Source organism: Pocillopora damicornis, chromosome 3, assembly GCF_964200805.1.
Source record: "Pocillopora damicornis chromosome 3, jaPocDami1.2, whole genome shotgun sequence".
NCBI classification, from domain to species: domain Eukaryota; kingdom Metazoa; phylum Cnidaria; class Anthozoa; order Scleractinia; family Pocilloporidae; genus Pocillopora; species Pocillopora damicornis.
In genome coordinates this window covers 4,115,214-4,141,940 of record NC_142672.1, presented here as the reverse complement: position 1 = coordinate 4,141,940, position 26,727 = coordinate 4,115,214, and the positions used below count along the sequence as shown (strand labels likewise).

The window sequence follows — 26,727 nt, the reverse complement described above, 5'->3', positions numbered from 1 at the left end:
TTCAAATCATGATTCTGCAATGCATGTGAAAAAATTGTTTCGAACAGTTTTCTATTTGCTGCGTGGTATCTTTTCTTTTGAGTGTGCTCTGATACGGCTTAATGAACAAACAAATATTTTCCTTCTTCTGTAATAACCAGTAAACGCTCTCTCATCTTGAATCAAAATTTAAATGAAGACTTATCGTAGTGGACGTAGGTTTGAAAATTGGGGAATATTCCCCTTAGTGATATCCTCGGATATCACCCAGTTTGGGGGGATATTCGGTCACGTAATGCGTGAAGACCAATCGTGCGTGAGCAAAAGTATTTGATGGATCATAAGGCTGTATACTGTCTCATATCCATGTGCATTGCAGGATGTGGAAATCACTAATTTCTTTAATTGTTGGATTTAAATGGATCGCAGGAAAATATATCTGAGTCGAAATTGGTTTCATTTTTAATCGTAAGTAGTAGGTTAAGTAGGTTAAGGCGTCGAAAGAAAAAATTTGAAGGGAAGATTCCCGTTCCTGTTTTTTCACTCTCTCAGGTGGGAAAGAAAGTGTTGCTCGAGGCGCGAACGATGATCCCTGAGAAATTACAGGCAATACCTTGGTCACCGGCAGCATTAACGTTACTGACAGTTGAGTAATGAAGAAACCGCATTGGTGCACGGAAGACTTTACGCTGAATCTGATTGGGTTGAATTTTTAATGCATTCAATGCAAAGCACTTTACAAAAAACGAGGGAAAGAAGGAGAGACATAAATAAAACAAGCGTTTGTATTTAATATTTCCAATTCCATTTTGATAGTCCTTCGATATGGTAATGATCCATTTATAATCAACATTTCCTTGCAATACAAGTCGCTTTTCTCTACCCATTATTTTATTCCCCATCAACCTTTAATTAAACAGTAGAACCAGAGTGTTCTCTATCGAAATAGTATTTAATGAATCTCATCACCAGCGGATGAAATTCAGATAAAAAATAGTCCTCGCAGATGTGGTACAATTTACTGCAATTACAACATATAACATTGATTTCATTACTATTGTGATCAGATTCTTTCGCGAGAACTAAAAACCCATTAAAATTTGCCTCCCTCCCGATATTTGGCCTTGTGGCTCAATCAGTATTTGAGGGGCACGGGTCGAATCCCGTTGCAGCTTGAATTTTATACAGGCTTCTTTTCTCCAGTTGCTTGTAAAATTGTAAATTGCAGCTCAGCTTCGAGGCTAAATTTCTTAACTTGACTGATTCTCTGTCTTAGAGGAGACTTACATGACGAATTCCTTGCTAATAAGCTTTACTTCGTGTGCCCAGCAGTCTTGTGATTTTTATAAGCAGATTATGATATCACTTTGTGTTAAGGAACGTATGTCTTGACCGATGGAAGCTAGTTGCTGCCGAATACCCTTAGATCCCGTGAACGTCTTGCGTGTGAGATAGAATTCATTGCACAGTGGATTATGTAGCAGGTCATCAAACAATGTGATCCTTCTTACATCCACTGATTGGGGGAGGGGGAGGGGGGGTAGTGGGGCCAGTGTTTACGTACCGTCCAAAGAACGATATGTTGTGCAGGCTAGACTAAAATCAACTACAGAAAAATGAGAATAAAGTAATTTTGTAATAGGCAATGGTTACCCAAGTAAAATTTTCAGTTCCTTCGCAAATACCCGGCAAACTAATTCACGACTTCGTCCCCCTCCCCACCCTCCCCACCCTCCCTACCCTCCCTACCCTCCTCACCCTCCCCACCCTCAGAGCTGCTGTGTGGCTGTAAGGGTCGATCACTCACACAAAATTCTCCGTCAAAAATTTCGTTGGGTCAAATCCTTTCCAGCCTCATGTCAGACTACTCCTTCTGTTTAGAATTAGTTTTACAGCTTGTACTTGATGTAATCCGATCTAGTAAAAAATAGTGTCCTCATTTTCTTTTTCCCAATACCGGAGGTCTTGTCTCTGTCGAGCGAGCAGTGTTAGTACTGTGTGGTCCCCTTGAATGACCTTCTTAGGCTTCACGCATCCGGCATGCAGTCCTCATGAGAGTCAACAAACCAATCATCGACAGCGGCAAACTTATGTAACACAGTCTAGCAACTCCAACAATTTACATACAGATATCATTTGCACTTTCAAACTATGGCGCCGCAAAAAAAATTTACTTGGAAGGAACTGATTTCTTTGAATAAGGAGGACAATGCACATGTTGCGGTTCGCGGAAAGGTAAATAGTGAAAATAGTTTAATAGGCCATTGTGTTCAAAGGAAACTTCCGCTATGCGATCGTGATCCGGGCACGCTTTAGATCTGACTCCTCTTAATTGCAAATACGCTTTTCTTTTAGGTATACGATGTGAGTAAGTTTCTCAACCGACATCCTGGTGGGAAAGATATGCTACTTATTGGAGCAGGAAGCGATGTTACCATTGTGTTCGAAACTTACCACGCTTTCAGCGACTCGGTTTCGAAGTAAGCTGAAGAAAAAAATTATATTTGATTATGATTTTATGACCTCGTAAAAAAACGTAACCTTAGTTCAACAATGATTAAAGTTTGTAAGAGTCCAGCCAGTGAATTACTTTCCTTTTCCAGTTTTGGGGGTATTTAACCGTCTATTTAGCTAAAACGAAAAAATATCAGATCCAAAATCTATTGCACTTGAACTTGATATGGTTTACTTAGAGGCCGGTAGGGAGCGTTTTTCCTCCTATCTGTCAAGCTCAGGTCAATCGCCCACGAGTGGCAAAAGAAGTTGGCACGCTTTCCCAAAGGAGGAGATTGACAACCCTCCGCTTAACACAAGTAAACGAAATCCTCTGATTCATGTCTAATAGCTTAGTGGAAAGTTCACCCTCTCCCGGCAAACAATGTTGCATCACCAAGCGACATCAAAATGAGGGAGAGGGGGAGATAAATGAGAGTTATAAATAAAATTTAAAAAGCAGAAGAGCGTGGCAAGATATTTACCACTCGTTGTAGTATTGCAGCTAGTTAATAGAGCATTTTACAATTTTGTAGACTGATTTGAGTTTTAAATGAAATGAGTTTGGGCATATAATCTCAATGTTGTTCTTACATAACAGTGGATATAAAAGAACGGTTACGTATAGTTACCAGAAATGTTGCTTCTGTTGCTCATTCCCTTCTCTCGGTTGTGAATTTTTTTGAATCAGAAATGTATCCCCCTTTTCATCGTTTTTTCTATACAAATCCTTTTATTTCTACTGTTGTACAATGATGATATAATACAGTTGTACCGAGAGCTACTTGTAGTAGAAATCTTATTTAAATTCTAAAGCCCTTGTCAGAAGACTTCCCCCCTTCGCAATGCCACGACAACATTGACATGGGTGGGAATTATTAAGGATTTGACCAGTTGATTAGCCAAAAAAGAAGGGTATCACAATTTACTATTTTGCCTTGCTTAAGAGTTAGCATGGGGTATTTGGCTCTCTTCCTTGCCCTAAACATGTCAATTAGTATGGAAGATCCAAGTCAAATAGTTTCTTGAAAGCTTTTATAGCTCTATTAGTAATACATATTTGCTTTAGACGATAATAACTTCCACTTGTAATTTGATATTTTATTGAAAGAGGAACCTAAACTTAATAAGCTAGAAAGAGTTTTTTTTTTTTCCTTAGGGTTTTGGAAAAATATTATGTTGGAGACCTAATCTCAGATGAATTTCCCACTTTTCCTGAGCGGGGGTAAGTTTTTAACTTAACCAACAGTTAGGGTGAGCATGTTTTCTTATTAATTTAAGTTTAAAATGAGGTGATACTTGTGCAAAAATGTTTTTTCACCATTTTTGTTGCTCTGTTTTCCAGGCCTTTTTACCAAACTGTGAGGGAGCGTGTCAAAAACTACTTCAGAGAGACAAATCAGGTACAGTTCACTGTGTCTTGAATTAATCAAGATGTAAAAGAAATTAAACTTGTTTTGAAAGTTTAAATAAAGACATATGTTGTCTATTTATTTGTTCATAATGGTATCATCATTTCAGTAAAGCAGGCTTCAGGCACTTAATATTATTAAAGAAATTGAAGTAACTCCAAACATCAGCAGGCAAGGACATTTTGAAAATGTTTCGACCTCCCAATACCTTCAATTATATTCACTCTTATAAACAGATAGCAGTGACTCAAGCCTGGTTACAGAAAACTTTGAAACATAAAACTAGCAAAATCCAGGCAAGATAAATGCTTTTGGTAAGGACAAATTGGGTGTGAATTCAATATTGCACCAAAATTGGAATTTTTTTTTCTCAAAACCATGGTCAATTCTCAATACTTAATTGATAGGATCCCAAGTTCTCAGGGTGGATGTGGTTACGTTACATTGGAATTCCAGCTGTTTTACTTCTTATGTGGAGTGCACAGGTTAGTTAAATTTTGAACACTAATGACAGTAGTATTCAATAAACCCCTTATTTCCTTAGGAGGAATTGCTTCTTTAAAAATTGAGCTGTCAGTATTTTTCTCTTTTTTCACAAGTGACAATCATGGTCATGATTTTTTTAATTACTATTATGTGAATGGGAATACTTCTCTGCCTTCCCCCAGTGTTCCCTTACCCTCTCTACCCATGTTTCCTAGAGAAAACTGTCATTCTTGCATTCCTTCTCATGTTATATTCCTTTGTGGCTTTATAATGTGGGAGCAGAGTCTTATTCCTCATTTATCAAATTAAAACCTGTGCTTACTTGTCTATAAATAATTTACCAGTCAACTCAAACACAAACAGTTGTGCTTAAATATCTTGTGTGGAATCTTATTGTCTCATAAGGATGATAAATAGAAAAAAAATTAGTACAAACACAGGCAATCAATTAAGTAGCAGACTACAACACTTACTATTATAGCATTCTCAAGCAAGCTGGTGTATATGAATTTTATTACTTTTACTAGATGTTCTGGCTGTCCCACAACTTTTTCTTGTCATGCATTGCTGCTGCTTTCATGGGATGGATGTGTGCTTTGATAGGATTGGTGAATAACCATGACTCAAGGTAATCTTTTGGACCTGTTATATTAAGTTCACACAACACATTTTCATTCAGTTTTCTCTAAGAATTCAGTAATTTCCAGTTACTGGTATATTCTTTTGAGAAGAAGAGGAAGGCTGTAAGAGTAACATGCCTCACTCGCAAATGATAACACACAATTAGTACCACTTGCAAGAGTAATCAATTCTGATAGGGAGTTAGTTTCTAAAACTGTGACACTTTCAAGGAAGGGTATTACAGAATAATTTGGTTTTTTCAACAGAGTTGATAAGTTTGCCATTGTTTAGAGTTTCTAAAGCTGGGGTTTTGAGCTTGAGGTCTTCCTCATTCACTTGGACAAAGGACTAACACTCAAAACATCAGCTTTAAAAATTTCCTTATCAATCCTTATGTTATCACCACATTTGATAAAACAAATCACTGAACAGCTTTTGACAAACCATTTACAGACTATTGTAGTTTCATTAGTTTCAGTAAACATGTCTTCTTGTATTTGTAAGAACATTTAGGGTGTTAAAATTAATTAAGGTATTTTAAAACTACTTGTGTATCTGATAATTGGGAAGCGACCACAATACTAAAAATATGGTGCAGACTCAAAATCTTTGCATTTTCGAAAGGTTGTTGAGTGAATTGATAAATAATTGTTTTGAAACTTTTAGTCACTGTGCTGTGACCAGTCACCCCACACTCTGGAGAGTTGTTGGTCATGTTCATGACTTTTTAAATGGAGCATCATTCTATATTTGGATTTATCAGGTCAGATTTACCTTATGTTATAAAAGAAATACATTGCATCTGTGACTTTTTCCATTCTTTATCAAGAGCTCCAATCTACAAGATCTCTCGTACATGTGTACTATAATTTATTTATCAAAACTGACTGACTATGAACCTATTTTCAGCATGTTTTTGGTCATCACCCATACACTAACATTGATGGTATGGATCCTGATATTGTTACCTCTGAGGATGTAAGTTTGAAAACTGAAATTAATATATTGAAGTGAATATGAATGGGTACTATAGCAAATGGATTTTGAAGAAAAATGCTTTCTGGGCATGAAACAACTGAAACATTTTTACCATGAAACCTTTAGGAATTGAACTTTAGACCTGTAGGCATCACAGCATGTCAACTCAGAGGTCTCTCTTTGCTCCACTCTTGTGACATATAGTGTGCTGGACTCTGGGTGGAGAGGTCAGGGTCCAAGACCTGGCAGGGTCAATGTGTTGTGTTCTTTGTCAAAGCACTGTACTCTCACAGTGCCTCTCTCCACTCAAGAGTATGAATGGGCATAGGTAAATTGTTGGGGAAGCCTGATGAAATTCTGGGGGGTAGGTGGGGGAGGAGTGGGGACCTTGTGATGGACTCTCATCCCATTCAGGGGAGAGTATGATACTGCTGGTGGCTTCATACCAAGCTTCATACCAACTGGGATAAGTTTCAGCTGGGGGCCACATGGCTTGAGTGCAGACTTCATACTCGTGAAGTGACAAGAGAACATGTTTATGCATTTTATTATCATGCTCAAAATTTACTATCTTACTGATTCAGGTGTGCACTCTAGTGACTTTCAAATTTGCTCTTAAAGTAACATAGTTGTTTTATTTATTAAAGTGTGCTTATTTAAGTCTGACTAAAGTCTGATTAATGGAAGCTGCATTTTGTTTCATGTTGTTTGTCAGGAAGCAGATATAAGACGGATTAAATGGACTCAAAAGTGGGTACCTCGTTACGTGTATCAACATGTCTATGTGCCTCTTGTTTACTGTTTGGTAAGTTTTGGAGCACAATGCAAAATGCTAACTCTTGCCGCTTATAACTAAATATTTTTTACACGAATAAATTAGTTTTACAAGATGTTTAAAAAGGATTTCCTTCCCTGTGAAAAGTCGTAAATCCACACGTGTACAATTCCAGTAATTTTTTTTACGTGTGATTGATATCACCAATCAGCTGCTGACACATCACTTGCCTTTCGCGCCACTGTCAGGTTGGCAAATGAATGGCAAAGCCTTCCTTATCAGTTAAGGGCAATGGTGTTTTTTTTTTTATCACGAACATAGTGTTGACCTCGATATCTCACGATTGAGCACAATGGATGAATGAGATGTCGAGTTGAACATTCGAAGAGAAGTTCCATGTCTACGCGCGTTCCTATGCTATTCTCTATTTTCTCTTCACTAAATTTTTCTAACAAGACTAAATTGTGTCAATTTCCCTGATGAAAAGAAATAGAGCTTCTCGTGTCATCATGTATGAGACTTGTGTCTGATTTCGTTGTTAATTCGCTTCCACAGCTAGGTCTCAAAACTAGGATTCAGGATGTTACTATATTATTCTTCATAAAGAAAAACGGTGAGATTCAGGATAATTATTATCTACTGGTTTTAAACTTGATTGCTATATCTGGCCACAGTTTGGTCTTGAATTTGTGTATTCACCCTTCAAATTAATTGCTTTACTCAGTTGATTCAACATAGGATATGCACTTTATATTATGTGATGATGAAGTGGCGTCGTTTTTATGTGACGGTACAGGACTGATGTCTCTAGAAGTCCTCTCTCTAGTTTTAGCTGCTGTTCCCTCAACTGGTTAATCGAGAGCACTTTGCGATTGATATTTAGTTTTGCATCTGATTTTTTGTAAAGCGGTCGTTAGGGGCCCACCGAAAACACAGACACAGTACTGTGCATCGAGTACTTAACTCCGCTATAGCTTCAAAATGCTACATTCGGTTGACCACAACTTCGGGCTTTGGGTCATTTTAATGACATTTCTTTAACGGCATGTAACAAATTTATTTTCATGTTTGCTTGCTAGGTGTTATTCGAATAAATCCTCCATCCAGTTCACAGTTAACTGTATTTATTAGTGGCAAGCTGTTCTTCCTTCTGTACAGAGTGGTCATTCCTTGTTTTTTGCTCTCAATTTGGAAAGTGGTAAGTTCGATACACCATTAGCTTTATTTGATAACCCCCTTCTGTTTGCTAATTTGTTATAATTGACTGTAAAGCCATACCAATCATTTTTTAAAGAGGCGCGTTTCATCGCAATGTTTTTGATCGATTGTCGAAGAACTAATGGCGAATTAACCACAACGACCAATCGCAATAGCGATAAAAATCACGTGCAACCAATGAGACCATGAAGCGCGGGAAAACGAAAGTCATCCAGTAATCGTACCAATTTTTGTTTGTGAGCAATTACAGCGCGTAGTAAAGCAGAGCTGACCTATTACAAATCACGAACTTCTATCCCGTAATTCGTTATGCGCTGTTGCCGCTCGCCCGGAGACCTCTGGTACGAGCAGGCAAAATTATAATTGATTCCGATTTGAGATGATCACAAATCACTACAGATTTTGATTCATTTACTTCCGTAGTGTATTGTGCACTCTCCCCTGAAATCAGTGTTGAGTGGTACACAATCAAGCTCACCATCAACTTAACTAGTAGATTTCATGTTGCCATGGGTCTGTTCAGTAATAGATCACCGGTGACGTCAAAATTTGGTAAGAACAAGGCGCAGCTGCCAGTGTCACTGATGTTCTTACCACATTTTGACCTCTTCTGTGATTTGTTCCTGTACAGACCCACGGACACATGAAATCAACTCAGACATGGTTTGATGCTTCTCTGGTTTAAAGATTTAATGAATGTAACCGAGAAGTTACTATTCATAGACCCAGCGTTTCGACACTCCTGTCCAGTACCTTCATCAGGAGTGATCTAAGCGCTGCAACAAGAGGTCTTTTCATATGCTCTCTAATTAGCTGCCTTTCTTTTTTGACGAGGTGTTAATTTAGCTCTTGGTTAGCTCGTTTTAAGTGGTAGTTCAACCAAGTGTTGTTAATAATGAAGTCATCTATGCCTCTTTCCTCCAATTTATCATGACCAAGAACCAATCAAAATGAGTGTGCAGTTCAGCTTACCTCATCAAAATTGTTTTTACAGATCGTGCTTTTTATTATCGCGGACATGGTTTCAAGTTATTGGTTAGCGCTGACGTTTCAAGCATCCCACGTAGTGAGCGAGGTAGATGGAGTGGACTTTTGAGTTCGTAGACAGTGGAATCAACAGCAACATTTCTTCAACAAAGCAAAGTGGACTAACCCTTAATGCACCAAGTTTAAATGTACTTGCCAGTCTGATTGCATATTAAGGCTGGGCTTCTATCGTCTTTAAGATACTTGAATCGTCATTTTTTTTCTTCTATCGTCTAAAAGATACTTGAATTGTCATTTTTTTGGCATCGATGTCTAGAAAATGCCATTAAAGGCATTATCTAACATTGTCTAAGCGGAAGATGACTGAGCTAAGGCGTAGGAAGGCAATACGGTTGTAGTTGCTGGTTGTCGTTTTCACTTGCCCAGTCGTGTGGTATTTCGTGTTTTTCAGGTTGTTTACATATCTTTGTACCTCGATATCTTGCAGGTGGATTGGGTCGAGCCAGGAAAGGATGGGAAAATGACCGAAGACTGGTAAGGTTGCCAAAATTTTCCTTGATTTTATTCCTGTTGTAGGGGAGTCACGTAATGTTTTTAACTGAACTTTAAAAGGAAACAGACAAACAACAATTTACTCCCTCATTTTTGAACTTAACACAGCCGTCTTAAAATAACGAGCAGCGGTTCAGTAATGTTTGTCACAAGTGGCGGCCGATGCTGGAATTGTTGGCTATGACCACGAAACGGCATAGAAATCTTGTTGACCGCCGGCAACCGATTCTGTCCGTTTTTAGACACATTTGCCTCCGATTCAAACTGTACGCTGTTTATTCCGTGTAAAGCGGTATGTCCCTGTGTAAGCTGTATGATGTGTTTTCTCTTGTACCTGGCACCAGACAATGATTCGACATTGCCGTACTATTTCGGAATCACTGGTGCATACTGAAAGGTTACAGAAATGGTTTGCTATTAAGAGAGTAAAAACGAAAAAGGTCAAAACTGAAATTAGGACCTTCTAGTTTTGCACACCATCTATGCGTGCATCTTATCATCTCAGGATCCAATTTGTTGCTAGATATGTTTTTTTAAAAATGTTATTTAATTTTCCTGCAGGGCTGAGCTCCAGATACAGACAACCCAAGACTATGCAACTGACAGCTGGTTTTTCAACGTGTTTACAGGTTTGGAAGCATTTCTTAGATATCTTATCTTAGAACATTTCGAAAAGGCATTACGCTTTGAATACTTGTTTGTTTGGAATCAAATTCGTTGAGTACGCAACTCAAATTTGCTTAGCATTCGCACCCTCTTTTTATTCAACCCTTTAACTCCCATGAGTGACCAAGACAGAATTTCTCCTCACAATATCAATACAATATCAAGCAGACAAATGATGAGAATAAAGGAAAATGTTAACGAGGGGATTATTAGTTGATCCAATACCAAATTCTCTTAACTAACATCACAAGAACTATATGGCAGACAGTTAGGAGAGTAACTAATGAGATCTTGGGAGTTGAAGGGTTAATGTTCCAAAGCCTTATGCAGTTTCTATCTACCAATGTAGAGGGGAAAAAGGAAAAAGTGCAATGTCCCAGTGTACCGTCTTTTACGTGCAACTTGTAAACTGGTGATGAAGTAGAATTCTATCGTAATTTTTAATTTGGATGCGTTACTGAATATTAAAAGAAGCACATGAACAGGTTATTCTTGATGGTGTATTTACCCATCTTTGCAGGAGCCTTAAACCATCAGACGACACACCACCTGTTCCCAGGCGTCAGTCAGATATACTATCCTCAGATTACTCCCATTGTCCGTAAAACGTGTAAGGAGTTTGGAGTGAGGTACAATTACAAGGAGACATTCTTCCAAGCGCTTGGGTCGCATATCAACCATCTCAAGACATTGGGGCAGGAAAGAGAAAAACCAACATTTGCTTGCTCAAGGAATGACTGATTTTGATGACTAGCTCTCGGAAGAACGTTTAATGTTTCTTAGAATCCCTAGAAGTTTCAAGAGCTGTTCTGTTGTCTTTGCTTTCACCGAGTTCGTCTTATAGGGAAGTTGTGGCCGTCCTTTCCATAAAGGCCTTTTTGCTCAAGCCTAACATTCCTTTCTATTTTATCGTCAAAGCCGGTTACCGTCGTAGAATTGATGAACGGAACTTCGTGAGATTCATCGATGTTGAATTTATCACGTGGAGATCAACCCAGGGGTTGGTCTCCAGGTGGGGCAGGTGAAGCTAGTCATCAACAATACTCCGATAAGGAAGTATCCATGGTAACCCTGTCAGCGGTTACCATCAAATCAAAGTTTCACTGGACCAGTTTGTTATGGTGTCAGAAGAATCTCTAGCACTCCTTGTACAGTTGACGCTTTCTTTATTTCCTCTCTTAAAGACTCAATATAACGTACTAGCTCGAGGACTAACTTTACCCTCTCTAGGAAAGTGATGGCCTCTAGCTTATAAAGGTGGGAGTTATCTAGCTGTCAATATTTGACCAACGTCACTGTTTCTCACTTAGTTAGCGAATCATGTTGAGTTACGTAAAACAGTTTACGCATACTAAGTATGCACCTGCTGTTTGTTGATTCTTTCCAAAACGTCTTTTGACCTAAAATTCCATACTTTTGCGGATTGGCCAAAACAAAAACAAGATTGATAATAAGAATATTATGACTGACCTATTGTACAGATTAGAATTACACTTAAAAAGATGACTGAAGAGAAAATAGCCCTTGAAGTTTGTTACATAACAGCGATTAACAGAGAATTTGAGGAAGAAAGGGCGAACCCAAGGTACCGCCCCCAAAAGAACCACTTGTCGTTCATATGAGTTACTGATTATAAACTCAGCGTGGAAGATGAAAAGTACGGGTTGGTTACACTCTAAGTCATCTTACAGAAAGAGTTGTTGAACGTGCTAAATTCAAAATTAAGAATTATTTTCATGATCGGGAGTTCGACATGAAATTAATCTAAAAACGAGCCTGAAAAGAATCGAAAGAAAAAGGAAGGAGGAATTACCAGGAAATTCCAGTACGAGATTAACTTTTACCCGATCAAATTACTCTCATATTCATCAAGCGGATTATCATAATTGAATTAAATCTTATTGCAAGATGATTTAAATATTTTACCGCAAGTTCCAATTACCGTAGAAACTGAACATCTATTTTCATGTCAAACTCGCGATAAGAGAAAATGCGATAATCGCCAACAGCCTGATACAATCATTGTGGAGTTAAATGGACTATTTTCTCCCGGAAAGAGAAGATAACAACTACTTTACTTACAAAGTAAGATCTCCATCGAAATAGGAAATTATCAACTGCTTACAATATTTTTTTAACTGAATGGCTTATGCTAATATGCTATTTGCGCTCATATTCCCAACACCAAGACCACGGTTTTGAAAACTTCCTTAGTAAACTAAAGGGGTAAACGGATTAGTTAAAAAAAGTCACTTTATCACTAGGTTGTGGATGCTGTATTTAGCACTGAATATGTTGTAGATACGTAACTTCTAGGGAATAACGGTATTTTATCTGTATGTGTGTGTAAGTTGTCAAAAATTAGATCATTGTCGTGTGATTGACGAGTGTCGTTTGTAAAGTGTTTCATTTCTTTTTTTTTACACACCTTGCGGTGCTTAAAAACAGAGATTCTGGGTATTCAAATCTTCTATACATTCATCTTTTTCCATCATCAGAATTAAACTGAAGCGTAGTGATTTAAAGGTCTGTGATACCCTTGTCCTTGCAGTGTCCATTGCGAAACTTTTCATCTAAACCGTACGAGTGACTTAGTAGCCGTGGATGGAAACATTTCGGCGTTTAACCTTCCAAAGTTTCTTCTTCTGTTTTATTTTTATGGTTTACTAAAAACTTCAGCGAAGTCTTAACACTCGCGTGAGTGCGTTTCACTTCTACCTCAATCAAGAGATCTTTCAGAAGAAGGACCTTTAGTCGATTTCGTAGAAAATTTACGCATAATTTCTGAAGTTGTGTTAAGGTATATAAGAATACACATAAGACATTTCTATTCCCCCAACCAAGAATGCGATCTTGATTTAAACCTTTTATTTTTTTGATCAAAAAGTAAAGTACATCACTCTGAGTCACTTCAATTTGCGAGAGCTTCCATAAAGATTGGCACTGAAATCCTTTCAGAATTGTATGATGTCATTCTACATTCGTTTGATCGCCATAATCGCGGGAGAGATCAAATAGAATTAAGAATCACTTAAAGAGATCCTGCAGATTCTTATTTAGAAGAATTAGAAGATTTCGTATTTCGTAATGAACATTATTCCCGACAATGTATAGAGGGTTGTAGATGTCGAAAGAGATTTAAAAAGAAACCATTCTCAGAGGAATACCCAAAGAAATTCCTATGGAGATCCTTCGGATTGTGTAAGATCACTGTCTCATGGATCAACAATCGTAAACTTGACATTTACGTTGTCATCAACTCACTGCCTAGACATAGACAATTTATAGAGGGTTTATATTTGTATCACGCCGGAACTCTCTTTCAGTTTGCGTTTCATTCAGGATTTCTTCTTCTTTCTTTGGTATTTCATGGGTAGTTTTCAACAGGGGTTTCCATGTGAAATTCGGATTCGAACGAGCCGATAACCCAAAGGAGATCATGCAAATTTTGCACTTTTCACACGCTCGTAAGGATTCTTTTTAGATTATTTGTGTACATTGGAGTGGAACACGAGACACCATTTTATCCTGTTTGGAAAGCATGCAAGCCTTTCTTTTAGAAAATTGGCATGCTAGTGTCAGATACATTCTCATTGAATTTGAGGGTATTTTATTTATTCCACCAAATGTGCTCAGTAATTCTGAAGAAGAACGAACCAGATTGTCTATTTTACAAACTGTGTAAGTGAATCTTTCTATCCACCCATATTATCAGTGTTTGCGTAAAGAGAATATGAATGAGATGGGTTGAAAGTGTACACGATATTAATACTTATTCTGTGATGGTTCGGTTTGTTAATCTTATTTATCTTGCACGAGCTGAATTTTTATAAGAGATAACTGACAATGGCGCGATGACGTCCCATTTAGGGTAATTAGGGGTTTTAAAAAGAAAAAGCTGTTTTGTGCGGCTCATTCTTGTGTGATGTCCGTTTCCTTACTTTCGGTGGCATCATTTCCGCTCGTGTCATCTCCAGTGATGTCACTTCCACTCCTTACCATGGTTAGTTGGTAAATCATGATTTTTTCAAGTTTTGGGGGTGTCCATTTACGCCTTGTGATTAGTCAACATGAGTCACGTGTTACAAAATACTGCTCTGTGATTGGCTAGGACCCATACCACCAAAATATACTTGTGGAGCGGTATCAATTGTTTAGGTCAGCTGAGTAGAGTCCCTCCTACCTAAACAGATCAACGATTAGGCAGTCAATCGATTGGCGGACGCATTTTGCACTGTTCAACGTTCTTGCGGGAATATGTTGGGAAAGAGGCAGTTTACTTGGCAAGAGCTTGCCAGTTTGAATCTGGAACATAATGCACACATCGCAATTAACGGGAAGGTAAGAAAGGCATCGCGAGGTCCTTATTATGTAATTTTGCTTAAACTTCAATTACATGCATGCAGTATTCCATGATTGACGAGGGACACTGATTTTTTGCTGCTGTAGTACATCCCCAAAATGGGATTCGGAAATAATTTTCGGTCAAAATGGAAGTATTGCAGTTGGATGTTTGCAAAGTTCTTTCTAAAGCACTAACTGTCGAACGAGTTTTGACCATCATATCTGAATATATCTTTGCTATGTAATATCGCTTAAACTTCAATTATGTGCACGCAGTATTTCATGATTAACGAGGGACACTGTTTTTTTGCTGCTGTAGTACATCCCCAAAATGGGGTTCGGAAATCGTTTTCGGTCAAAATAGAAGCATTGCAGTTGGATGTTTGCAAAGTTCTTTCTAAAGCACTAACTGTCGAACGAGTTTTGACCATCATATCTGAATATTTAACACACTTTATGGTTGATTGAATTCAAAGCTCAAATGTGTATGTATCATGGACTTCATTAGGGCCAGTCACCGGCACCCTACCGCCGTCTCTAAAACGTCCTATCGCCGTCTGTTTAACCTGGAGGCAGGCTTTCGTGTTTAGGTTTCGTCTTAGGTCCCCTTCCGCGGCACGACCGCGTGTTACACCATCATCAGCCGAAGTTGTTGAAGCCCGGTGAATATCGGTCACCCGCATTAAATCAAGCATTTGTATGTCCGCAAGCTAATGAACCATCACGATATTTGCTAATGTTTCGCTGGACCCAGACTTCCGATGAAGAATGGACTTGTTCAAGCAAACAAACAACAGATAATAAAAGATGTAGTTGAATTTGCTGTACAGGCGAAGTGTTTCGTTGAGACATCATACAATCAGTGCAATCAAGAACTGCTTTTGAAAGCTGTATTGTATTTCCTAATCACTGCCTTTGTATCTGTACAATATGCAAATAACAACAAATGTGACGGGAAAACAGGGAATGAGGTGAACGCATGCGTAGACGCGTTAAATAATAAGCCGCAGTGAGAGAAAATACACGCCGGCCGCCCCACTTTGACTCTCGAAATGCCTCAGAAATGCCATATAAACACCTGATGAAATTACGGATGAACGTATTTAAACATATTGCTTATGCACAATCCACTAGGAACGTCGCATTCTTGTTCGTGGTCGCTGTTATGGCCACGATCTCTGTATGAAAAGACCTTTTAAGAGTGACTTACTACATTACTCTGATCTGGAAAGAGAATTGGACTTCAGCGGGGAAAAGGAAATTGAGTAGGTCATGAAATAGATGTTTCAAGATAACTCAAAAAGCTTCCATGAAAAGCGGAATGGAGTCATCTTGCTTATTTTACATGTACGCCTGGCAATTCAAATGATAATTTTTTATGCTCAAAAATGCTTTGTTAATGATTAGGAACAGCTCGTTCCTCACTGCATTTTGGGATCTGCTTACTCGCTGACCCTAAGAAGGTAAACTTTTAGCCTAAAGGCAAGATGTACTGCACACATCCAAATCACGCAAAATTATAGGTTTGATTGAATTCTCGTTTCTTATCTTCTTCCTAAGGTTTATGATGTGAGTAAATTCCTTGCTCGTCACCCTGGTGGTAAAGATGTCTTGTGTATGGCTGCAGGAAAGGACGTTACCATTGTTTTTCAGTCATATCATGCCTTCAGCGACGTTCCAACAAAGTAAGCTGTAGTGTTATAGTTAAAATAAATACATCTAGTAAGCTGGACTGTCTTCAAGGAGATGCAACTGAATCTCGGAGTTTCCTGCTTTAGGAAACATTTGTCACAAAGCAGCTAAGCTTGCTGTAGTGTTCAAATAAAGTTAATTATCATGTCATCTCCTATTTTCAGGAAGGAGTATTTCTTAAAGTATATCACAAATATTCGCTCTTGCTGTGGCTAGTCCCAGCTAATACCTTCGTACAAAAATCGTGGGGATGCTGTGACTGTACCTTTCAGCCTCAAACACAGATTTTTCTCTCACTTGGGGTACTCAAGACTGAGCTCCCATTATTATTCTTACAATGACATTTTAAGCCTTGCAAGCGGAGACATTAAATTCCTTCATTATCTTAGGTAAAACGCGATCAGCATTGATAGAACGTGCGACACCATCCTTAAAATCATTAGGCCGGATCTTGTGGTCTGCTGTTAAAAAAGATACATCGTACAGGGTCAACTATGCTCCATCCACAACCAGATTGGTTTAAATCTTCGAGTGGCTTTCTCTTACTTTTTGTAGCCCCCTCTTATCTTACACAGCGAAATGCGTGGTCCATTATGCTTCCTGCTTCACATTCCTGTGGTTTATATGTACCACTCTCAAGTAAGCCAGAAAAAGCCTATGAAAGAGTATGTCGAAGAGATTCTGCAATGTCCAAACAAAGCTTCGGCAACAGGTCGCGAACAAAGTCAATTAACCGCGTAATGTAGACGGAGTGTAACATCTGTAAAATGATGTGGCGACCTGGGCGAGGCTTTTATGTCAGAGAAACACTAGTCTTGCGCCGTGACGCAAGTTTTTCCTTATCTAGCAATCTAATATAGGGCTGCTATTAACTGGCATCTCATTGTGATTACCCTGTGTTTTTTCCCCCAGAATGCTAGAGAAGTTCTATGTTGGTGATTTGGTTTCCGCGCAGTATCCTACTTTCCCAGAACCTGGGTAAGTAAAGGTTCTACCACAGTTAAGGAAAATATGTACCTCTAAGAAAAGAAAGAGCAAACAAAATAACACAATAAAAATTGATGGTGATAAAACTTTAAACTTTATGAGGAGGGGGGCACCCGGTATGTCAATGGCCACAGATGTTCTTTGTGTCTTTTTTTTGACAGGGCTTTTTACAACACAGTGAGAGAAAGAGTACGGAAACATTTCGAGGACACAAAACAGGTAAAAATGCAGTTGCGAAAACTTTATATCGAAGTAAATGTTGTCAACATAAAAATTGTCAAAGAGGAAATTTGTGCTGCATCAAGACAATCCATTGCTCTAAAATTATTGCTCTCTGCAGCCCTCTGAGAGCCCTGTGACAGCCCTGTGACAGTTCTTTTCAGAGGAACCTTGAAGTCTTTTTGGCCTGGTATATTTAACCCACTATCTCAACCGAGAAGATTTATCTTACTATAAAGTTTCAAAAAAAGTGAACAGCTGGGAATATTGTGGAAGAGCTATGTAAGATGAGTCCTGATCATGATGTTGGTAGCAATTCAGTACTTAAAAAGACAGTCCTCGAACTCGTTTTTGAGTTATAGGCTCATAAAGCTAAAATAAGAGATGAAATTTGATAGGTCACGACTGCACATGACTTGTTAAGAACTAACTGGGCATAATTATTCTAACGAAAAACGAAAGAAGTCAGAAGCAATGATACATCATAGAAATGGAAATTGACAAAAATGCGAAACTGATTTGCTAGAGTTGCTCGTTTAAATTAAACGTCTCCTTTCGACGCTCTCAAATTGAAAAAAGGCCTCGGCTAACGAGCAACAAAAAATTGCTGTGCTCTCAATCTTCTTAGAAACGGTCAATTTGATATCTGGGTGAATGAAGACTCGGTGGCCGGATAGGTTTGGCTTGGAGTCCAGGCCGAATAATCTGGGCCCGCGCCCTGTGATGTGTTCGTGGGCAAGTCTTTTTACTCTCACGGAAACCTTCTCCAGCACGACTAAAGATCAGAGTTACTTGGTGAAATCCTGGGGTGAGAGAGTTAAGCGGACCAACCTCACATCAAAGGGAAGTGGCAAGTCTGCTTGCCCCTTCATACAAATTGGTGTAAGCTCCAACTGGACGGGGAACAAACTCGAAACTCATTAGCCTTTCTAACTTCTCTAGTTAGCCCTTCCAAATCAGGAATACAGATCACTATCTCATCTTAACTACGACATTCTCACAGCCCACAGTTTCAGAATAATGGAGAGAAACCTGGATTTCAAAGAGTTGTTTGTAGAGTCTGCAAATAACTTTTGTTTCCATCCATTTGTGATAGGATCCGAAGATATCGGGATGGATGTGGTTGAGGTACTTTCTCGTGTCAGCAATGACGATCCTTCTGTGGTTTGCACAGGTAACGGTTTTTATTCAGATACTTTTGATCCTGCAGTCATTATTATTCTTGTTACCGTTATCATCTATTGAACGAGTGGAAGAATTTAAAATGGACGGATACTGACATGGAACACATACGGCTAAAGCTTGAGGGAGTCCACGTAACGAAATTCTCAGTTTGGATGAAGTTGTCATCGCAAGTAGCTAGATCTATTGGTCCTTGATTATTCTTGATTATATGTGTGGAATTTTTTTATTTAGATATTCTTGTCCGCACAAAATTTCTCCCTTGCTTGTGTTGCGGGATTTTTGCATGGATGGTTCACTGCCTTAGTAGCCATGTTAAACGCTCACGATGCGAGGTAAATAAAACTATGCATATTTATCGTTGTAACCGACAGAAAAGACACGCTGTAAAGCAGTACCATAAAAACCAAAGGAAAACCACGGGGGAGAAACTACACTACTATTGATTATGATAGGCCATCACTGAATACAAAACAAGTTATGGAACTCACAGTAAAGCAATGCCCGCTATCTTCTCTTAATATTTTTTGAAGCCAAGCGAAGCAACAATGGCTCTATATCGTTTTCTCACAATAACGTTCCTCTGCTGAAAACAGCAGATACGACCATTTGGTGACAGGTTACTTTTCAAGTGATCATTTATAAAGTACTCTAGAACTCTCTGGAAGAGAAAAAGTGATTCTGGCGGTAGAGATACATTAGCTTTAGAATATTCTAAACGGTTCTTAGCTATGCGATAAAAAGTATTAATCATATTGTTGGATTGATAATTTTAATAACGTAGCGAATTTCAGCAAAATATATGTATTTTCAAGAATTCTACAACTGTTTACACTAAATGCACATGAAATAGTTTTGCTCAGTTCAGCTGCAAGCTGGTTTGAATGCGGGCCTCATTTGCCTAATTGGACAAATCGGAACATTTAAGTATATCGATGTCCACTCTTGAAATCTAAAGGATATTTCTTTCCATGTTATGTTTCAGTCATTTTGCTGTGACAAGTAATCCTCTTGTATGGAGACTGGTTGGCCATATGCATGACTATTTAAATGGAGCGTCGTACTACGTTTGGATATATCAGGTAAGTAATAAAATCTATATATTTGCTCGAAGTTCCAGCTTAACTTTTAGGGTTCGCTTCAACCTTCCGGTTATTTTAACAAATTTTAGCCGTTGTTTCACAAAACCGCGTTCTAAGCCAGCTTCAGTTTAGCCGAACTTTTTGTCTAAACGTTTTTGTGAACAGTAACAAGAGGGCCGAAAACTAATGGTGGAAGGACATTCATTTAATTAAATCAACCCTCTTAAAGAGAATCCTTGAGGCCCACTGCTTGCGTAAAACTGAGGATTGGGTTAGACCTCGTGTGAATAACTTGCCCTAAGAGTTTTCAAGTTATAGTTGTCCGGGTTGTGAGCTGTTTTTGCCAATATGACTTTAGTTGGTGCGACACCACTCATAAAATCACCGAAGGTCCTTTAATGGTCAGTTTCTGTAAAAGGTTGCAATAACAGTTCGCCTGAAATCGTGAACTCTTGACTGAGACTGTGAACATTCTGTAAAAAACACATAATTTAGTGCAATTTGAGTTCCCTTAAAATAGACATGGTTTTAGAAGCTTGCTTTTAATTACGCATGGCTCAAGACATGGTTCCACCAAGAGATGAAATTTAGGCCTCAATTTTGTCAATTTGGCCTCCATCGAGATATTTTTATGATCTCGGCCTTTTCGATCAAGATAAGATAGTTAAGGTTTTAGAATAAGTATTATTTACTGCATTTATAATCAGTATAATGATATGAATTATTTTTCCTCAGCATATATTTGGTCATCATCCGTTTACTAACATCGATGGGGTCGATCCTGATATCAGCACTGCAAAAGAAGTAATCATTTGTTATTGAAACTATCATGTACTTTGTTTTGGTTTCATAGTTGGGGTCCTGATTTATGGTACTTCTAATTTTATATGATCACAGAATGGTAAAATAAATTCTATTCTGACTAGCAGTAGATATTTGTTTAAACTGTTTGAAGGGGTAAAAGTTACAGCGTTTGACTGCAAAAGGGAAGCCAGTTTCGGATGATCATTCGGTGCGTTTCGAGAAAATGAGAGTTCGGAGATGGAGTTTTTCTGCAATTCTGACAGCTCACACAAGTTCTCGTTGCCCAAGACATTATTGCAGTTGCTGGTAACGGGTTTGATTTAATGTTTTCAATAACCACCGATCGCAAAAACGAAAAATTGTTGTTATTTCAAGGTGTACAGATTGAGAAATTTGGGGTCAATTTCAAGTACGCGTAACTTGAAGCGATAAGCGACGTCGACTTCCTTCAATAACTCGATTGTAAGTTGTGAGTAGTTCTACCGCAATGGGCATGCTCTTTCAAACTGCAAGATGGAATGGAAAATTTTCTAACGTTATCAACATCGATAAAGCCTATTTGAACATAGCGTCATGATAGAAAGCCAAACTGTGTTAAACACATAGGGCCTTGATAACGTTAAGACCCGTATCATTAATAATAAATGCTGTTCAATTCGCAACAGAAGCCAGATATAAGACGAATCAAATGGAGCCAGAATTGGTTGCCTCGGTACTTTAACCAGCATGTATATATGCCTTTGATATATTGCTTGGTAAGTTAATGAATTAAATTTTAGAAGGCTTCATTGAAAGTACTTTACTTGCTCTCACGTTTCTTGAGACAAGGAATGTCTTTTGATTAACACTATTCTTTTTTGTTTACAACAGCTGGGATTCAAGACTTATCTTCAAGATTTCATTACATTCATATCACTAAAAAACAGTGAGTTCAGAACTTAGATGAAATTGACATCGTTTTTAATTTGTCCTGGGTATGAAATATTATTAAGAAATATCTTACTTGTAAAAAAATAACCTTGGATGATGGAGAAACAATCTCTTTCAACTTGAACGTAGACGAGAGAGCGATTTTAATGGATGCTAGGATTAAAAGAGAAAAGAGAAGGAAACAGTCGCCCATATTTAGTCAAACTGGATATGTGGGAGAGGGGGGTGAGGGGATTCTGACAATCCTCATTTCGCTCAAATTCAAGGTAGCAGAACATTTCGGGTCGATCATAACCTGTTTACTAGAATTGATATTTCCTTTTTGGCCTTCAACTGATACAGAAAACTCGTACTATTTCGTTGAAGTGGACACTTGTTGGCTATCTCAGATAAAATTTATTAACGTTGATAATTTGCAACATATGGATTTATTGTTCTGTTCAATTTTTTCAGGTACCATGTGGCTCAATCCGCCCTCAAAATCTCATGTCATTGTGTTTTTTAGTGGAAAACTTTTCTTTTTGATGCACAAAGTGATTCTTCCCTGGATGTTGCTCTCATTATGGAAAATGGTAAACTTCTTTTTATTTATCAGTCTTAACTTAAACTATATAGGGAAGTCTCGTCACAAGATGAAGCTACCTAGTTTAGCAAGTGGAGATAAAGTAGGAGTGAAGAGCGTTGACAAAGAAACCGTAATGGCTAAATGACAGTTAGAAACGCGTAGGGACACTATCTTTGAATCCCAGAGACCAGGGATTAAGGATTTTAAATCCATTAATTTCATGATGCATTTGATTGAAGGAAATGAAAGCAAGTGGTAGTCGTGAAATTGTTACAACTTGTTATATCATACATTTAAAATAAATGATAAAACATATGCAAATTAAGTTTTCTTATTGAGTGGGCTCTTGTGGTTGGGTGAACAATGTGGGCGGAGAAAACGTAGCTTCAGGAAACTTGGACAACCTTTAGTTAGATAGATCTTGAAAAGGCATTCTCGTGGTCGTGGGACTTTTTCATCAAAACGGTGCAATCACCCTGTCCCTTGCTAACTCTCATTTTTATTTCTTTTTATTCAAATATTAGGTTGCTCTCGTGTTTCTTGCCGAGATAGCAGCAAGTTACTGGTTGGCTCTTATATTTCAGGCATCTCATGTTGTTAGCGAGGTATGTGTTTGAAGGTGCTCTACAGATTGAAGTTTTATTTATATGAAACGCTACGTATGGCTGTTGTTGCCGTTATATCGTTATCAGAGAACAAGAATACCACGGCCGTTCAGATAACTTCAGTTGAAACCTGGAAAGAGAAGAAAATACCACCATATCTTCAAGCTAAAATCTGAATATTTTCCATTTCTGTTTAAATATGTTTCATTTTCGGGGATAGGTTCGCCTTTCATTTCAGCTGATGCTGCACCAAGGATTGGTATTTATCGCCACCTTACGTCAAATTACTAAAGACACAGGCAATCTTCTCTGACTGAAACTGAGAGGCTAAATTTGTGCGGTTACTTACAAATTTTTTCTGGTTGTAACATTTTTTAAAATATATATTTTTTTCTGATCGTGCACCCCCTCGTAATTTACAACTACATCTGGCTTAAAGGCGATATAAAAAATGCGACTGCACACAAAAATCATCCATTTCCCTTTTTTCTGTTTTCTTTTGGAAAGGTCAAATGGCCACAGCCTGATGAAAAAGGTGTAATGAAAAGGGATTGGTATGTATCTCCTCTCTTAACCTGTTATCAAAGAGATGGGTCACATTTCAACAATTTTGGTGACTGTAAATGACACTCACCGGAGATTTTCGTTGTATCTTAAGGGCAGAGCTTCAGGTCGAGTCAACGTTGGACTATGCAACAGACAGTTGGTTCTGGAATGTTTTTACAGGTGATGTATAGGATCCTTATAGTTAAAACAGTTATGAGGTTTGTCTATCTGCATGAGTTTTTGCCATCCCATTTGGCTGGCTGTTTTTTTTTGGTTTTTTTTTTGTATTGTTTTTTATTGTCTCTGAAACCTCCTATGTTTGTGAGAATGTAAGCAAAAATGTTCATATCGGGCATCTAGGCCAGGTCAATTACCTTTGATTTTATTATACATCAGACAAAGCCCTTGCGGTAGTTGCCTCTCGAGTCATGCCCGATATACACAGTCTAGATTCTTCTACGGTTTCCGTTCATCATTTGTGTCATTCAGTGTCATTCATATAATATAAGACAGTCTCATGCGGGAGCTTAAACGTGTACACTTAAGATAACCAACTAATCATCCTTTCCCATATTTTCCAGGAGCTCTCAATCATCAAACAGCCCATCACCTCTTCCCAGGAGTGAGTCAGTTTTACTATCCTCAGATTACTCCCATCGTCCGTGAGACGTGTAAGGAGTTTGGGGTGAGGTACAATTACAAGGAGACCTTCTTTCAGGCGCTTGGTGCTCATATTTCACATCTGAAAGTACTTGGACAAGAGCAGGACAGACCAATTGTCGCCAGGCCTGAAGTAAAGGCGGGGTGAAGACTCAATGTGGGTTGTTAAGGTTTCCACAATTGATCTTTAAAACAAACAGTTTTTTTGCCACTTGACTTAGCTGGGTGATTTGATTGTAAGAGTAATTTTCAACTATGTCGAAGGTAATCCGAGATGGACTGATTTTGCTTTCGTTCTAAAAAATTATTGGGTGGGTTTTCTTTTTGATATCCAGAATAATCAAGGTCGAAGTAGGAGCTATCAGCCGAAGCCGAAGGGTGAGACTGATAACCCTTGCCGAGAACAGACATGAAGCATACAAGCTTGAAGAAGAGTACGCTGTCCTAGTGGTACTCAAATATCATTGCATGCCAACCTTTCACTTTCGGGAGTCTTGTTTTAAGGTTACTTGTAAATATAGTTGAGTTGGTAATGAATAAAGAGTAATGAAAATTGAGCGGTCCAATTGCAAGCTTGACGGGTACACTGTACTATTAGTGCTCAAATCGCGCTGTTGATGACCAATAACTAATATAATGATTTTGTTACTGAATTAATGATGAATGAGGGGTAACAAAAATCTACTTTCCTGAGGTAATGCCATCGCGAAGCATGAGCTCTCACGCGTGCTTTCCCTTTAATCTAGCACGATTGTTAACCATGCACAGGGCATAAACGACGAAATTATAAGGTGGAGTTATAGTACTTAATTTCGTGATCAAGTGTGCCCGTTTTTTTAAATTTTTGCACCGACTTTTGAGCTAAATGTTCTAAACTTAAACCACATAAAAAGTTGCTTTAATATGGCAACAACAGTGCATATCACTGAAATCTGGAGTCTATTAGTTTTTCTACTCTCTATCACTCCCCGTTCCTCTTCCATACACTTGAGAACACGCAGAAGAGAGCTGTAACAACAATAGCTACTGAAGATTTCGATTCTAAACATTGGAAAATTGAACATAGCTTAAGAGCGTATATCAATCTTTTGGATACCGATGCTTTCATTATTTCATTATTAATTTACAGCGAAAATTCAGCGAATGTATTTAATTGGGTGCTTTTTGGGCGAGGTCTAACGAACTTCGTGGTTTTGGAGATTCAATTTCTTTATAAAAACTTCGTTTACATAACCTGACCACGAGGTCTCGATATACGAAGGAAGACCTCTCTCATGACATGAAAAGGTGATGAGAACACTAAGTTTCTCTAGAGTCGAAAAGAATTACTGAGTTTAAAGGCAGTAATAGGTAGTAACTTTTTTTTTCCTTCTTCGATGACAAGGACACACCTACCTCAACTTTCAAGAAGGAACGTTTTACTTTATTTGTCTGTGTTTACGTTTTTTACACAAAGCCTAAGATATCTCTTAAATAGTCCCTCTTGGTATGAAGACAATGGCCTTTATTGGTTGAAGGGTGGATAACGCTATACAGTCGATAACACAATACGTTTTGTTAGCACAACCGCTGGATGGCTATTCGGCCATTGGAAAGCGTAATCTGCCCTTTGAACAACAGGGCCGTGATCTTTAGTAACTTCATGGTGGTTTTAACTTCACTTTTCCGTTTTTCTGTTGTACACGTTTACTATTCTTTTCTTCATTGAGAGCAAAATAGTCTTTGATTTGATACTCTTGTCCTTTCCACCACAATTCCGACTACACCGACGCACATTCTTTACGAAACGAAACAACAAGTCAGAAGACACAAGATCATCTCGAGTCTAAGACAGTTGTATTTCATCGCGCAGAATGCCTATTATTCTCGAGACATTTACTTGCAGTAGCGAAAAAATTATAGATCCGTAATATTAGCGGCGAAAGGTATTCTGGAGAGCTTTTCTTGGTCAAAGATTACGCGCTCATTCCTTCTCAAGGAGCTTAAGCTCATTAACTTGTCTAGGCGGAGCTACGAAACAATGGCTTAGAAAGTTATTGTTTATGCTATTGTTAGAAGAATATTACACGTTACGTGCGTATGTCACAACATGGAATAGCATTCGATTTTGAAACCTTCGTTACATATTCATCTATTTCTTCATCTTACTCAACAAACACTTTGGTTCTATCACTACCCGTGTAGGATTTGATTTTCATTGGAAAAATCCACCTGCACAGTTTTTCTACAATAGAAACGTTATGAGGTCTGTAAGTCACTCTGACACTTGTTTCTTCGAAACGAAATAAAAGTCACACACGAGGCAGCCAGTAAAAGAGAGCAACTCGCGTGCCCTCAGTTCATTCGTCGTGTTTGAGCAAAACAGCTGCACGCTGGTTGGTTCCCGTGCGGGTTCTCTTTGCCTGCGTCTCACAAGCTTTTAGTTCGCCTTTTTCCTTTGGGGACAAAACGACTGCTACACAGGGTGGCAAAAAAATAGTGTTTACGCTAGACATTATCTACTTCTGTTCACGTGCTTTATATGCCTTTGTATTCTATTATTGTTACTAGGCAAAGGTAACTTTTTCAGTGTTTGATCATGGGGAAGGCCTCCCCATAATGTCGACTGAATGTCAGTCAACATGGCCCTTTGGAATCAAAGCTTCCAAGAGCTTTTAACCCTAAAGGGCATTTTGTCGCTTTAGTGGTGGTGGAGCTGGTAGAGGTAATTCAGGATCACCCATTTCAGAAACTTTTTTAACTTTTTTTTTCAAACACGGCACATTTTCACTACTCCGTATGGGAGCAGAAGCCTCCGGCATGTTCAGAGCATGCGCAATTTGTAGCCATTTTATGTTACGTCTTATCGACAAAATGGGTTCATGTTTTTGCTTTGGTGTTTACATTTTTGAAAAAGAAGATTAAGCGCAGAAAATAACTTTTTGTTGCGCGAGCTCGCCGATGG

The 26,727-nt window shown here is 38.4% G+C and overlaps 2 protein-coding genes across 2 annotated transcripts; both read left to right on the top strand.

Annotated features, from left to right (window-relative positions):
• The first annotated feature begins 1,995 nt into the window (after nucleotides 1-1,995).
• On the top strand, nucleotides 1,996-12,692 carry LOC113668000 (uncharacterized). Its single transcript, XM_089201171.1, has 15 exons — nucleotides 1,996-2,214; nucleotides 2,335-2,459; nucleotides 3,632-3,697; nucleotides 3,818-3,875; nucleotides 4,292-4,369; nucleotides 4,898-4,998; nucleotides 5,658-5,754; nucleotides 5,901-5,969; nucleotides 6,685-6,774; nucleotides 7,300-7,357; nucleotides 7,824-7,942; nucleotides 8,957-9,037; nucleotides 9,437-9,483; nucleotides 10,063-10,130; nucleotides 10,688-12,692. The coding sequence occupies exons 1-15, from the start codon at nucleotides 2,131-2,133 to the stop codon at nucleotides 10,906-10,908; spliced, it is 1,362 nt and encodes a 453-aa protein (XP_089057297.1). The 5' UTR covers nucleotides 1,996-2,130; the 3' UTR covers nucleotides 10,909-12,692.
• A 1,603-nt stretch (nucleotides 12,693-14,295) lies between these two features.
• Nucleotides 14,296-24,340, top strand: LOC113668001 (uncharacterized). Its single transcript, XM_027183882.2, has 15 exons — nucleotides 14,296-14,508; nucleotides 16,072-16,196; nucleotides 17,116-17,181; nucleotides 17,352-17,409; nucleotides 18,506-18,583; nucleotides 18,826-18,926; nucleotides 19,577-19,673; nucleotides 20,409-20,477; nucleotides 21,143-21,232; nucleotides 21,348-21,402; nucleotides 21,861-21,979; nucleotides 22,497-22,577; nucleotides 23,085-23,131; nucleotides 23,236-23,303; nucleotides 23,705-24,340. Exons 1-15 carry the CDS (start codon nucleotides 14,425-14,427, stop codon nucleotides 23,929-23,931), a joined length of 1,365 nt encoding a protein of 454 aa, XP_027039683.2. The 5' UTR covers nucleotides 14,296-14,424; the 3' UTR covers nucleotides 23,932-24,340.
• Nucleotides 24,341-26,727: the final 2,387 nt, after the last annotated feature.

Bases quoted from the DNA above. Each gene is read 5' to 3' on its own strand.
- LOC113668000 (XM_089201171.1), top strand. From the start codon at position 2,131: ATGGCGCCGCAAAAAAAATTTACTTGGAAGGAACTGATTTCTTTGAAT. The intron at 3,698-3,817 runs GTAAGTTTTTAA...TCTGTTTTCCAG, and splicing joins CCCACTTTTCCTGAGCGGGG to GCCTTTTTACCAAACTGTGA. The intron at 7,358-7,823 runs GTGAGATTCAGG...TTTGCTTGCTAG, and splicing joins ATTCTTCATAAAGAAAAACG to GTGTTATTCGAATAAATCCT.
- LOC113668001 (XM_027183882.2), top strand. From the start codon at position 14,425: ATGTTGGGAAAGAGGCAGTTTACTTGGCAAGAGCTTGCCAGTTTGAAT. The intron at 17,182-17,351 runs GTAAGTAAAGGT...TTTTTTTGACAG, and splicing joins CCTACTTTCCCAGAACCTGG to GGCTTTTTACAACACAGTGA. The intron at 17,410-18,505 runs GTAAAAATGCAG...CATTTGTGATAG, and splicing joins ATTTCGAGGACACAAAACAG to GATCCGAAGATATCGGGATG.